At 54.2% G+C, this 14577-nt stretch overlaps 1 protein-coding gene across 1 annotated transcript in view; it reads right to left on the reverse strand.

Moving 5' to 3' along the window:
* The window catches only part of ZCCHC14 (zinc finger CCHC-type containing 14), a 41821-nt gene extending 30845 nt beyond the window's left edge, over positions 1 to 10976 (reverse strand). Inside the window, exons 1-3 of the mRNA XM_048515295.1 lie at positions 10624 to 10976; positions 9421 to 10039; positions 3941 to 4064 (exon numbers count right to left, since the gene is read on the reverse strand). Coding sequence (XP_048371252.1) covers positions 3941 to 4064; positions 9421 to 9984 — 688 coding nt within the window. The 5' untranslated portion in view covers positions 9985 to 10039; positions 10624 to 10976. The remainder of the gene's footprint in view (positions 1 to 3940; positions 4065 to 9420; positions 10040 to 10623) is intronic.
* Positions 10977 to 14577: the final 3601 nt, after the last annotated feature.

A 14577-nucleotide genomic window follows, 5' to 3' on the forward strand; every position in this document is an offset into this window, starting at 1 on the left:
GGGGGGGTGGGGGGGGGGGGGGGTGGGGGGGGGGGGGGGTGGGGGGGGGGGGGGGTGGGGGGGGGGGGGGGTGGGGGGGGGGGGGGGTGGGGGGGGGGGGGGGTGGGGGGGGGGGGGGGTGGGGGGGGGGGGGGGTGGGGGGGGGGGGGGGTGGGGGGGGGGGGGGGTGGGGGGGGGGGGGGGTGGGGGGGGGGGGGGGTGGGGGGGGGGGGGGGTGGGGGGGGGGGGGGGTGGGGGGGGGGGGGGGTGGGGGGGGGGGGGGGTGGGGGGGGGGGGGGGTGGGGGGGGGGGGGGGTGGGGGGGGGGGGGGGTGGGGGGGGGGGGGGGTGGGGGGGGGGGGGGGTGGGGGGGGGGGGGGGTGGGGGGGGGGGGGGGTGGGGGGGGGGGGGGGTGGGGGGGGGGGGGGGTGGGGGGGGGGGGGGGTGGGGGGGGGGGGGGGTGGGGGGGGGGGGGGGTGGGGGGGGGGGGGGGTGGGGGGGGGGGGGGGTGGGGGGGGGGGGGGGTGGGGGGGGGGGGGGGTGGGGGGGGGGGGGGGTGGGGGGGGGGGGGGGTGGGGGGGGGGGGGGGTGGGGGGGGGGGGGGGTGGGGGGGGGGGGGGGTGGGGGGGGGGGGGGGTGGGGGGGGGGGGGGGTGGGGGGGGGGGGGGGTGGGGGGGGGGGGGGGTGGGGGGGGGGGGGGGTGGGGGGGGGGGGGGGTGGGGGGGGGGGGGGGTGGGGGGGGGGGGGGGTGGGGGGGGGGGGGGGTGGGGGGGGGGGGGGGTGGGGGGGGGGGGGGGTGGGGGGGGGGGGGGGTGGGGGGGGGGGGGGGTGGGGGGGGGGGGGGGTGGGGGGGGGGGGGGGTGGGGGGGGGGGGGGGTGGGGGGGGGGGGGGGTGGGGGGGGGGGGGGGTGGGGGGGGGGGGGGGTGGGGGGGGGGGGGGGTGGGGGGGGGGGGGGGTGGGGGGGGGGGGGGGTGGGGGGGGGGGGGGGTGGGGGGGGGGGGGGGTGGGGGGGGGGGGGGGTGGGGGGGGGGGGGGGTGGGGGGGGGGGGGGGTGGGGGGGGGGGGGGGTGGGGGGGGGGGGGGGTGGGGGGGGGGGGGGGTGGGGGGGGGGGGGGGTGGGGGGGGGGGGGGGTGGGGGGGGGGGGGGGTGGGGGGGGGGGGGGGTGGGGGGGGGGGGGGGTGGGGGGGGGGGGGGGTGGGGGGGGGGGGGGGTGGGGGGGGGGGGGGGTGGGGGGGGGGGGGGGTGGGGGGGGGGGGGGGTGGGGGGGGGGGGGGGTGGGGGGGGGGGGGGGTGGGGGGGGGGGGGGGTGGGGGGGGGGGGGGGTGGGGGGGGGGGGGGGTGGGGGGGGGGGGGGGTGGGGGGGGGGGGGGGTGGGGGGGGGGGGGGGTGGGGGGGGGGGGGGGTGGGGGGGGGGGGGGGTGGGGGGGGGGGGGGGTGGGGGGGGGGGGGGGTGGGGGGGGGGGGGGGTGGGGGGGGGGGGGGGTGGGGGGGGGGGGGGGTGGGGGGGGGGGGGGGTGGGGGGGGGGGGGGGTGGGGGGGGGGGGGGGTGGGGGGGGGGGGGGGTGGGGGGGGGGGGGGGTGGGGGGGGGGGGGGGTGGGGGGGGGGGGGGGTGGGGGGGGGGGGGGGTGGGGGGGGGGGGGGGTGGGGGGGGGGGGGGGTGGGGGGGGGGGGGGGTGGGGGGGGGGGGGGGTGGGGGGGGGGGGGGGTGGGGGGGGGGGGGGGTGGGGGGGGGGGGGGGTGGGGGGGGGGGGGGGTGGGGGGGGGGGGGGGTGGGGGGGGGGGGGGGTGGGGGGGGGGGGGGGTGGGGGGGGGGGGGGGTGGGGGGGGGGGGGGGTGGGGGGGGGGGACAGTTCCCATCATCCCCTGCCAACATGATGCTGGCGAGAAGGGGATGATAGAACCTGAAGTCCTGTAACATCTGGAAGGAGCTCTGAGACCAACCCACCCTATGCTCTAGACCAGCTATTCCCAACCAGGGTTCCATGGTACCCTGGGGTGCCATGAGTATGTCCCAGGGGTACCGCAGCAACACTACCGGCCCCCCTCACTTTTGTGGTGTCTCTCGTTGGCGCCAGCAAGGACATGGAGTTGGCCCAGGAAGCAGGGCCTGCCACAAGGTCAGCAGCCAATTCCTGCACCCCTCCCCCTGCTTTCCTTCACCCTGGGAGGGGAAGGTGGGGGGGATGGCAGGGGTACCGTGAGATATGAAGAGTGAGGTCAAGGGTACCGTGATGTTGAAAAGGTTGGGAAACACTGCTCTAGATTGAAGATTCCCAAGTCCCTCAGCCTTTCCTCCGAGGCCTTGGCCTCCAGGCCCCTAATCATCCTTGTCACTCTCCTCTGCACACACCCCCTTCTGGCCACATCCTTTCTGAAGTGATGAACCTGAGGGATCTGGCTACAGCTCTATTTGCACGAACCAGAAACAATAAAGGCAGATCTGTACCTGGCCAAAAAATAAAACAGCAAAGCCTCATACCACACTCATCCCAACTACTGACTAGATAGTTCCAAGTGAGGTCTTCTGAAAGAAAGAGGAGAGAGGCTGTACGAAAACAGACCCTTGCATGTCTACACACCTTCTGCTGGTTACTCAGGAGCTTTGAGCACTAGGACTACTTTAAATCCACTTATGGTTTTAGAACTGGAGAAAGTAAAGTTGGCGTTAACAAACTTCTTGAAATGTAAATGTAATAATAATGGGATAAAGTGAAACAGTAAAGGGAAAATATGTTTTCTTTCTATACTAATATCACAGAATCATAGGCTCATTCCGCAAATGCAGAATAATGCACTTTCAAACTGCTTTCAGTGCTCTTTAAATGTGTGCGGAATAACAAAATCCACTTGCAAACAGTTGTGAAAGTGGTTTGAAAACGCATTATTTTGCGTGTGCGGAAGGGACCATAGAGTTGGAAGAGACCCCAAGGGCCATCAAGTACCAACCCCCTGCAATGCAGGAACACACAATCAAAGCACTCCTGTCAGATGGCCATCCAGCCTCTCTTTAAAAATCTCCAAAGAAGGAGACTCCACCACGCTCTGAGGTAGTGCATTCCACTGTCAAACAGCCCTGACAGTCAGGAATATCTCAGTGAACAAACCAAAAAGAACTCTTCCTTTTTAAATCAGAAATTACTTAACACCACAAAACACAAACAGCGATCAAGGAGCACCTCAACGTCTGATGCTGGAGTAAGATGGTTAATTTTCATAGATAATTTAGGGTCTGTTTTATCAGATGCATGTATTGGGTCCTTGCCTTGTTTATATACAAGTTTACAAAAAATGTTGCACTAGAGTCAAGCAACTCCTGTGTATTTTTGCTACAAACTAACAACTTCCCCTCCTTTGAATTATAACAGGATAGTTTTGCTCAGTTACATATGTTGGGATGGATCCCACAGGTCTGTTTTTTAGTCACATATGTCCAGGGAAACTTCCTTCCACTGCAGGAAAATGCCACTATTAGCGGACCAGATATTTAGGAACCACCTTTAGCCTCCCAGTTCCTGACAGTATTTACAAATTAATAAACTGAAGTGTCAGTATTATTGCTATGTCGGCTGATAACAATAGAAATGTCATGGCCTGCGGAACAAGTACAAACAGTCAAAGAAGGAAAGCAAAGGGGCTGGATTACAGATTTAAAACAAAGCAGGATTTTAGAATGGAATTATTTCCAGGAAACTATCAGCCTGGCCTGGCATCCGCTGGAGGTCCAGTTGCTATTTGAGTGTTAAGTGCAGAAACATTAGGCACTCCTGAGCATAATAACTTCCCTGAGCCACAAAATCTATGTGCATGAAACTTCCTACAAACAGGAAGTATTACTTCTTTGTTCAGTAATCGACACCACTACCACACTTTCCATCTAGCATCACTTAAATGGGTTAAAGAAGTCAGAAACATATAATTTGTCTAAAAAATGGAACATTTAGCAAAACCTGTGGATGCACCTTTGGAGTGTTTCCCTGAAGGCCTCTTGGGTAATGAATCCTCAATGGAATGTGCTGATGTATGTAGTGCATTTTCTAAACTGTTACCAACGCTGTTTATGGGGGTCTCAGATCGTGGCGTGACCTGCGGAAGAAAGAAAACACGAGAAACAAACTAAGTTATCTGTTTAATAGAAAGCAGATTTGTTAAATTTATAAGCCCCTCTGCGAAGCACAGAAAAGTGACAGGGTTTAAGATCAGTGAGGACTGCACAACAGGCATCGCACAACATATACAACCTGATTATGAGGAAGTTTTTGCTCTCAGGTTACACGTAGTTTTATAGTTGGCCTAGCTGCAAAAGGGTACTTCACTCCCCAGTTTAATTCTCCCAGGAAAACATTAAATCTCGCTTTCACTTCATAACCACCAACAGCTTAACCACTACACTGTCCTGATTCACTCTTTAAAAATCCCACACTTCACAGAAACAAAAGACACTGCTCAGTTCCAAATACAATACTTTAAATAACTTGTGTTTTGGTTGGGGCTCGCTACAACTGCCTAGTAACTTTTTCCATTCAGTGCCATATCCTCCGATGCAGCATATGTTTGAGATTCCTCGGGAAAATGAAAAGTAAGAGGAGAAGTGTTGTGTCTTGCCAGGTTCTTCCTTCCCTTTGCTGAAGTCACAGAACACAACAGTTAGCACTCACACACTGCGATATGCACTGCCTCTTGAAACTATTCCATATTCCCCGAAGGCTCATTTTTACTACTTGGAGCCACAGAAGGTCTTCTGCACCCAACACCGCCCTGTTCTAAGGCAAGCCAAGCAGGCCGTGTGGGATCTCTGACTGTGTTGTGGGGATGAAACCTGGCTCCAGGATCCAAACAACTTCTTATTCCTCATCCACCCACGCTTGCCAGCAAAGCATGAAACCTTTGCCATCTCTCTCACTCCTTTCCATATCCTTCGCCTGTTGAGAACCTCTGCCTTATTTCCAAGCAGCGTCAAGCGGCATTAAGCCTCATCCTTCCCTGTGGTGCTGACCATTCCTAAGCCACAAACATAGGTGCACCAAAGCAGTGCACAGCAACGCAGTTCCGTCATGAGGGGTGCAAGTTCAGGCCTCCGCAGTCCATTCCCCACCTCTACTCTGCCTTCTCACACATTTTATTTATCTTTTTCACACCTGGGATGTGACAGCTTTTCTGGATGGCCACTCTGCCATGAAACCTACTGGCTGGCTTGGGGCCAGTCACCCTGAGAAACCTACCTCACAGGGCTGTTGTGAGGATTAAAAGGAGAGGAGAGACTGAGATCCTTGGAGTGTTGTGTAAGAACCTGTTTCTCATTGCTATACGACTGCACTAACAACATAGATATATTTTGAAAGAGACAGCGACGTTTCAGTTTGGAGTAAAGTGCTAATCAGAGAAGAGCCAGTTGCTTTCCAGAAGGAAGCAAGTTAAGGAAATTATTAATTACATACAAGGAGAAGACTTGCGGCTGATTGGAGGCTGCAATCCTGAACATGTTTTCTAGATACTAAATCCCATTGAACTAAATGGGACTGACCTCTGAGTTAACCAGTTTAGGATCATACAGTAATGATGACTCCACTCCACTTCGTGCTTTTTAATGGGCCCAGGCTCTGTGAAATTGGTATGGGGTAACCAATGTTAAGCTGCACTGCATGGAACTGCAGCTACAACCCCCTTCCCCTGCAAATGAAGGGCTTCTAGATCATAGAGCAGAAAGGACTCTCCCAAAAATCCCTGCTAGCTAGGAACTCACTGACAATCAATGGGCTGATTGGCATGGCCAGCATCAAGAATGGTGTTCCCCTCCCTAATATTTAAAAGAAAAACAGGGCTAAAATGGACTTTGCTTTAAAACATCAGCCAAACAACTGAGCGACACACACAGTGCAGAATGAAGTCACAGGGACGTTTGAGGTAAAGACTCAGCGCTGTGTTGGTTTTCAGAGTTTTTAAAAAACCTTACCAGGGATGGGGAGCAAAGGGCAAAGAAGGTGGGTGCCCCCTTGGCAATTGGCTGCAGCTGAACAATCATCTAAAGACAATCAAGCACGACTTGCAGAGAAAACAAGGAGGACTGCAGCCCCTTAAAGATCAGCCTTTTGACGGGGGCACAAACTCTTGTGGACGACAGTTCACTTTAACAAGTTGACGACGCTTGCTTGTTTCGGAGCATCAGGCCAGCTAGGTCTACCCCTCAGGCTGGCAGAAGACATCGAATTAGTCCAAGAGACCTATTTTACAAAAGCAAATCTCAACAACAATTACCAGGTTCTTGGAAGAGTTGGCATCACCCCAACTCGCAAACCACTGCACATGGGTAACTGCAATGGCTTTGATCAATCACAGCATGCCCTTTTAGATAGCTAGGGCATCATTTTAGGCCCAGTAGAAGCTAAAGATTTTCAATCTCTTAACCACAATTAAGAAAGCAAAAGTATGCTTCATGCTTCCCACCTTCCATTATTTTGCTTTAGCCATCTTTTGGTGCTAACTGTAATTAACATTAGCCAGAATTTCATCTTGAAAGCTAGGGTCTGCCAGGATTTACAAACTCCAACTACCATGCTTTGCACTATTTTATTGCAGTTAAAGCTAATTATGAAAGGAATCCACACAGGAGAAGGAAAGATATTGGAGTGTGTGTGGGCTCCTATTGCAAGCCCATCTCCTTACCATGGCCAGAAAGCTCAGAAAGGAAACATTGGTGCAAGACCTCCATTCCAAACTGAGTGTTCCATTTAGAAACATTTTCATCGTATTTTAGACAGTTAGAACTCATCATGCTGTCACCAGTATTGCCGCTGATAGATTTTCAGCAGTCAATGATTGGTAGTATCTAAATAAAACACACAAACAAGAATGAAACGGGCTCCTGCAATACACCCTGTTTCTTCTCCAGTTCTCCCCAAATTCAGTTACACCGCTCTCAAGTATTCCTTATTGATCCTATCTACTTTTCATGGCGTTAAAGGACCAGATTTCCACATTTTTCTCGTTACTTCAATTGCTGACATGAAAGGTTGTCCAAAAATGTTGAGATACACAGCAAATATTTTTTATTACAAATATTTGTCTGTTATCTAAACAGAAGTCGGCTGACCTAGAGACCGGAAATGGAAAGGACCTGTCTACTTAGAAGAATCTTGAAGGGATGGGAGTTATGGATAGGAAGGCTCATCCGGTCACGAAGGATACAGTTAAGGCCACACCGGTGGGACAGCTTCCACTGTTTTCTTTTCCTAAGCTTCTGTGGTTTTAAGATGCAATTCAAATCAACTTATTTAAAGAGCAGAAATTAATCCAGAGGAACTATAAACTTTTTATTGCAACTGGACGTGTTACTATGGCACACAATCACATTTTTAATACAATCAGGAGGTAAACACTGGCTGAAGACACTAGATCTTCTGTCCTGTGTTATAAAGCCAAAAGGAAACTCTTTGTTCAAGCAGCCCTCAGAGCAAGGAGAGTCCCCAGTTCAACTGAGCCTACTTCCTGGCTGTTTCTGCAAGCCCTTGGTATAAGCATGGAATGCCCTTCACCTCACGTCTGGCAGGACTTCAAGCAAACCTAGGCTTCCTTTTTCTCTCGTCTGAAATAAAGATTTTCATAATGAGGGAGAATTCAAGCACCTGCAAATACAAAACACTTTGCAGAAGATAACCTGAATGGATCGTTGGGCTATCGTAGTGGCATTTAAAGGGTGTTTGAGTAATGCAAACCAATTCTCCAATTACAAGCCAAGTTTCTAGTCTCAAAAGACACCCTCAATTAGCCACCGGTATCTGGTCTCAAGAAGTTGGTTCCTTCCAGCAAGTGGAGCTCCATTCTTTTTTTAAAAAAAGCTCAAGGAGAATGTTCCCAATGAAGACAAAAATCCATCCTTTATTTCTTTGCAACACACTAAAGTGTACAGAGCATTTCAGCTATCAGGATTCATCAATGCTATGTTTAGTTCTATTTTTATATGCCACCCACAACAAGCCTTTGTTTCTCCTCTCTTCAGCATTCAGTGGGAAAATGAGTTCTCCAGCAAAAGTAAATATAAGTAAATCAGGTGGAAGCTTACACTGAAATACTGCCAGTAAGTCTCACCATAAACTAGACTGTGCTGGATCCCCTGAACTTGTAACTGTATGGTATAAATCCAAAGGCACAGACCTGGGAAAACCTTGACATTTATAAACCCTATTCAAGGACTTGTGATGTAATTTCCACAGACCTTAGGTGTAAGTCTGCCTTCTACCTAAGGTCTGTGGAAATTAGCAGATCAGAATGATAAAGGAAGAATTAACTTTGTTTTCAGGCCAGTTTTAAAGCAGAGAAGCTGGGAATTTGGTGCACATGTATGTGCACATGTATGCTCTGATTATATCCTCCCTCTTTTTTTTCCAGCTGCATCTTACCTGCAAATCAAAAACAGCTCTCACTGACCCCTTACACTGTGGCACAAGAAACAAAAACAAAAGAAAATACAAAAGTGTACACAATAACCAGACAATTTTCTCAAATCAACATGTTCAACTGGAGCCACCACTAAAGAATTACGGTTCTCAGGACATCTGCAGGAAATAACACCAACCAGTCCCTTCACTTTAGCAGAAACAAAGAGCATAGATTTCACCCTATTATCATAGATCCTTAAACATTGTCAAGCACAACTGCATGTCAGTTTGGCTAAGATGTTCCTCTTTGAGTCACAGATAACACAACTTCCCAGTCCAGCTTGCTCCTTAATGGTATTTGCTCCCTAATCCCTTTAGAAAGGCAGATATGTTACTCCAAGCTCAAAACAAAAGCTTTCATCATTCCTCTTCAAGAATCCGACTATTCTCCCATTCCAAGTTTACGCCATGAGTGCCAGCAGCAATTGGTTACACATTCCACAGCACAGCCACTGCTGACCAGCTGCTGATCATCACATATGGGACCCCCAAGCCGTATGAGGATTCAAAGGAGTTGTCCATTTCTATCAGGAAGAAACAGCAGAAACAAGATCAGATGTTGCTGCAGCTTCTTCCTTCTTAGTGCTACAGAGATGAGGAAGCTGCACCTGTTGAACGCACATGTTCTTCCAAGCTAGGTTTTGGTACACCTAACATTCTTAGACCTGTTGTGCACTTGGACTGTTTGTGCATGAACTATGAATACCATCAGTTAGTGAAGGTTCTCAAACCAAATGCAGACCCCCAAAGGAATGCTACTGGCTGTTCCCTACACACACACACACAATTGTCAATCCTCACATTATTCCACATAGAGAGGTAGTTTCAGGGAGTACAAATGAGAATGTGGGGGGAGGGGGAGACAATTAAGGAAAATGGTGAAGCTGTTGGCCATGCCAGCAGTGGCTGATGGGAATTGTAGTCCATGAACATCTGAAGCACCAGAGCTGGACATCTCTGCATAGACCCTGGAGAAAAAGGGCAGGACGTAATCGTGACACACCCACCTTGTGGCAACCAGGACATGTTCCCATGGGGCTCATGGCAGAAGGGCCGTGGCTCTTGCTGGTGCTCGCAATGATGCTCTGGATCTTGGTGAGCTCCTGTCTCAGCACCTGCTTCTGGTGGAAGCTGAAGGCCGGATGGTTGGAGGCCATGGTGAAGAGCAGCAAGAACTCATCCCCAGTCCGGCCCTCGTTGAGCTGCAGTCCATAGTTGTGGATGACGGAGTCGATGTGGGTGAGGGTCCGGAAGAGGACCCCTGCCGCCTCCCGGTGGGAGGACCCCAGGAGCGCCAGCGACACCAACAGCTTGCTGCGCACCACCTCATCCGTCAGGTTGGTCAGGCTGCCCAGGTCGGCGGGGTTGTTGGCCTTGATCTCCGAGTCCCTCAGTGAGTGGTAGTCCTTGCGCGCCAGGTCTTCGAGGCAGGCGCCCAGGAAGCGCAGCTCGAGGGGGATGCACAGGTCCAGCAGGCCACACAGGAACTCCACCCGTTGAGGAGACGGCAGCTCAGAGAACCAACGGTACACACTCTCTCTCTGCAGCCGTGGGCACCGCTTCTCTACCATACTGCTGGCTGCTGCCGTGAAAGGCAGGGGAGAGGGTGGCCGCAAGCAGGCAGCGCTGCGCGGAAGGGAAGGAGGGGAAGAGGATCAGACCCCAGGAGGCAGGCTCTGAAAGGGAGACTGAAGACCGGACCCCCACTATGGACCCCAGGCCAACGAAGGGATCAGGTAGATTCAGCCAAAGTGGATCAGGCAGACTTCGGCAGGCCAAAGATCAGGATCTAGAGACCCCTCCCCTCGCCAGCTGGGAGGCCTGAGGCTCAAGAACACCCAGCTGCAGCAGAGGCTAATGCAGCCCCCCCTATACGAGCCCCCCCAGCATCACCATCACCAAAAAGGGGAGCAGGAAGAGAGCGGGGTGGGTGGGTGCAAAAGCTAAGTCGTTGAGGGTGATGGGGGGGGGGGCACACTTGACATTGGAAAGGGGGGCGGGAAGAGTTCCTGGAAGGGTTATTAAGGGGGGGCTAGTTATATTTCCGGTGCGAGGAGGAGCCCCCTGAAGCCCTGAGATGGCTGGGGGGGGGGGAACGTGATGGAGGAGCAGAGGCCGGGGGGGGGGGCAGGAGGGGGCCCCGGTCCTCCCCCCAGGGGAAAGGGCCGAAGCAGGCGTGAGAGACCCCCCCTTTCCCCAGCGAGCCTTACGCGTGGCGCCCGATCTCGTGTGAGCGCGCCTCAGCGGAACCCGGGGTCGCGCGGGGAGAGGAAGGAGGCCCGATCGGGGCCCGCGTTCGGCGGCGGAGCGGAAGCCTTTCCGGGCGCCCCCTCCCCCCGGCCCTCCCCTTTCTCCTCACGGGGCGGCGCCCTCCCCCCGCCCCATCCCGGCTCCCTCCATCCCTCTCTGCGGCCGGGCTGAGGAGGAAGCGCGCCTCCGCCGCTGACCCCGCTCCCCTCCCCTCGGCCTTCCGCCTCCCCTCCCCGCCGCCTCCGCCTGCCCCTCCCGCCCCGGTTCCAACGGCCGCCCGCACGGCAAATAATCCCCCGTCCCCGCCGCGGTCGGCAATGGGCGATGGCGGAGGTGCACGCGCTGCTGCGGCCGTTATGCGCGCCGGGCGGAGGGATCCCTTCTGTTGGAAGTGAGGAGCCCGGCCGGCTGAGGAGGAGGAGGCCGGGACTCGGTCGCGCGGGAAGCCCCACCCCCTCCCGGCTCGCGCGTCGCGATTGGCCGGCGCTTCCCCGCCCTCTTCCTTAGCCCGCTTTTCCCCTCAGACTGACATTCCCTCCTTGACGCCCACCTAACGGTACAAGCTGCTGCGGGCGGCGGGGGGTTTGTCAATCAAGCGCCACAAAGTCCCACCCGGCGGCCCGGTAGTGATTGGGCCGAGTGCTGGCTGGGCGGGGCCACAGAGCTGTGTGTTCTCTGTGTTTGGGGCACGTGCTGCCTGGCCTCGGTACGGCAGAAAGGCAAGCGACCGGGCCAATAGAAGAAGGGGGAGAGAGCGCTGGTTGCCGAGCAACAGGGAGAGGCGGGAGAAGCGCGCCGGGTTCAGAAGGGAGGTTGCGGTTGCTAAGCGATGGGAGGGGGAAGTGGAAGTCGCCTAGCAACCACTTCTGCTGCACAGATGGAAGGCTATGAGAGGGATGGGAATTGAGGGGAGGTCCGCACGTGAGGTTGCCAACTTCCAGGTGAGACCTGGGAATTACACCCAGTCTCTAGGCAATAGAGATCCGTTCTCCTGAACAAAGGAGGGTGGTCGCTATGGAATGAAATCCTAGCTAGAGACCTTCACCCCTAGGGGTTGCCAACTCTGTGCTTAGACATTCCTGGAGCTTAGGGGGCATGGTATTAAAAATCCCAACCTCTAAAGCAGCCATTTTCTCCAGGAGAATTGATCTGAGATCAGTTATAATTCCAGAAGGTCTCCTGGCCTAACCTGGACGTTGGCAACCCTGCTTACTCCCCAACTCTCAGCGCCACCCCCAAATCTCCAACCCAGAGTTGGCAACTTTATGCTACACACTACAAACCCCAAATCCCAAGTTGCAGGCCTGAGAAAAACTCCTGAATATTTGAGTACAGTTATCCCTTCCACATCGCTGGGGTTAAGGAGGCGGCACCCTTTGCGATCTGGAAATCTATGTTTTAAAAGTTTGAATTTCTTCTGCTGGGAGTCTGCTTGAGCCACTGTGTGTCTCCCAACATAAGTGTCAGTGGGTGGGGGCCATGCCCACTTTCCTGAAGCATGGACTGTTTATCACATTGGGGACCGATGGTCAAAAGAACCACAATTTCCAAATGGCTGGGACTGGAGCCCTATTATAAACTTTTAGGGTCAAGTCAGCCTTAGTCAGACAAAGTCTTCTTCAAGCCTCTGCCCAGATCTGTTTGATGCCTCTTGAGGCAGAGGCCTTCACTACTTGTCTGAATGTTCAGTTTAAGCCTGTTGTTCATCTCTGAAAGCCGTCTCCCCTCTGAATTTGACACCAACATGGATTCTACCTGCTGCCAAAATGACATTCAGATAAGCCAAGAAGCTGAGATGTCATGAAATGTCTTTTCCCCCTTGAGTTACTGTCCAAAATGACATGCCGTTTGTTCATTCCAGAATTCTAAACAAGTTCTGGGTTTACTACCTCCCATTTTCCATGATTATCTAAATGATAGGTGTCAAACTCGCGGCCCTCCAGATGTTATGAACTACAGTTCCCATCATCCCCTGCCAGCATGATGCTGGCAAGGGATGATGGGAACTGTAGTCCATAACATCTGGAGGGCCGCGAGTTTGACACCTGTGATCTAAATCGTTACTAGACTTGAGAGAGAACCACAGATTCATAATTTACTGTGACCAGGTAGCCTTTCACTTTGATGGGAATGCAGTGGCCCTGGCATATGTTGTTTGCGCTCTTTTCTGTGAAGTAAAACGCGCAAGATAAATGTGCCTGTGTCATCGAGGATCTTTATGGATTCCGAGAAAACATTCAGGCACAGAGGATGCAGTGTGCTGAAACTGGATGTCTGGCTGCCAGATTACGTTCCTGCAGACGGCTTTGGGTCACAAGATTCCTCAGCCTCGCACAGCTGATAGAGGTCAGCTTTTCCCTATAAACCTTTATGAAAAAAGAATAACTGCTGAAATTTGTGTGATCCCTCTAGTGCAGGGGTAGGGAACCTGCGGCTCTCCAGATGTTCAGGAACTACAATTCCCATCAGCCTCTGTCAGCATGGCCAATTGGCCATGCTGGCGAAAGCTGATGAAGTAGTTCCTCAGTATCTAGGCTCAGGTTCCAAATCAAGTGTAAATAACAGGTTAAGATGAAAGAGCACTGGAGCGCTACAAGTCAGTGTGTGTGACCACCAGTGCCCTCTAGTGGGCAGCTACTGGTAGCGTTGAACAAATGTTTCCCTCTGTGCGTGCTATCTGTAGTGCCATAATAGAAGGAACAAGGAGCAAGCTCACTCCAATCTGAAAGAGAACGCTACTGAAAGTAATGACATAGACCAGTGATGGTGAACCTTTTCGAGACCGAGTGCCCAAAATGTTACCCAAAACCCACTTATTTATCGCAAAGTGCCAACACGGCAATTTAACCTGAATACTGAGGTTTTAGTTTAGAAAAAATGGTTGGCTCAGAGGCGCGCGTTACTCGGGAGTGAGCTTGGTGGAAGTCGGTGACTGTGCAACTCTTCCAACGGGTTAATCACGACCTTAGGAGGGTTTACTCAGAAGCAAGCCCAATTGCCAGCAACCAAGCTTACTCCCAGGTAAAGGATCGTGCTTTAGTTCCTCACATGAAAATCAGTGGGGTTTAATCAGTGGAGTTTAACAGCACTTAACAGAGTTACCTGCACTGCTTCCCCAAAATTAGGTCTTAGGTTTAATGCTAATAATCGAGCCCAATGGCCCAGGCCAGCCTAGATGTGGGGGGCTCTGTTTGCGTGTTCCCACAGAGAGGGCTCTGAGTGCCACCTCTGGCACCCGAGCCATAGGTTCGCCACCACTGACGTAGACATCTGCACATACAGAACCGAACTTTGTACGTTGCAGTGAGTGACAGCAGCAACCATACATTTGAAGATGGACCTCCTCAGAGCTTTGTTAGTGTTTTATTAAGAAAGACCAACTTTCTGCAAGAGGGGACTAGGGTTTGGTCACGTGGCCCTTTGAGGTGGCCCTGCCATTCTATTCTATCCTGATGGTGGATTATCATTAGAGGGGAAAGGAGATGTTGCTGATGACCCTCTATTCCAGGGGTCCCCAAACTACGGCCCGGGGGCCAAATGTGGCCCCCTGAAGGCATTTATCCGGCCCGCCAGGCATGGCGGCGATGGCTCCATTCATGTGCAGTGGGGGCTTGAGGGAGAGGAGGAACCGGCCCCAACGGCTGTTGATTGCAGTTACATGATGGCACCCCCAAATCTCCATTAATTTTCTGACCCAGAGTTGGAAACCTTACATGTGGCAACGCCTGCTCTGCCCTTCCCTCTCAGCTACTCCATGTGTTGCTCTCAGGCTTTCTGTTCCGCCTCACTCCCATTGGCATCAGCCAGGCTGGCGAATCGCTCGCTGGCTGCTAGGGAGGAAAGAACCCAGGAAGATACCTGATCCTGGGTTAGATGGTATGTTTCATTGGGAAAGTTCTGCTTTTTTTTTTTAC

This window comes from Sphaerodactylus townsendi, linkage group LG14, assembly GCF_021028975.2.
Source record: "Sphaerodactylus townsendi isolate TG3544 linkage group LG14, MPM_Stown_v2.3, whole genome shotgun sequence".
NCBI classification, from domain to species: Eukaryota; Metazoa; Chordata; class Lepidosauria; order Squamata; family Sphaerodactylidae; genus Sphaerodactylus; species Sphaerodactylus townsendi.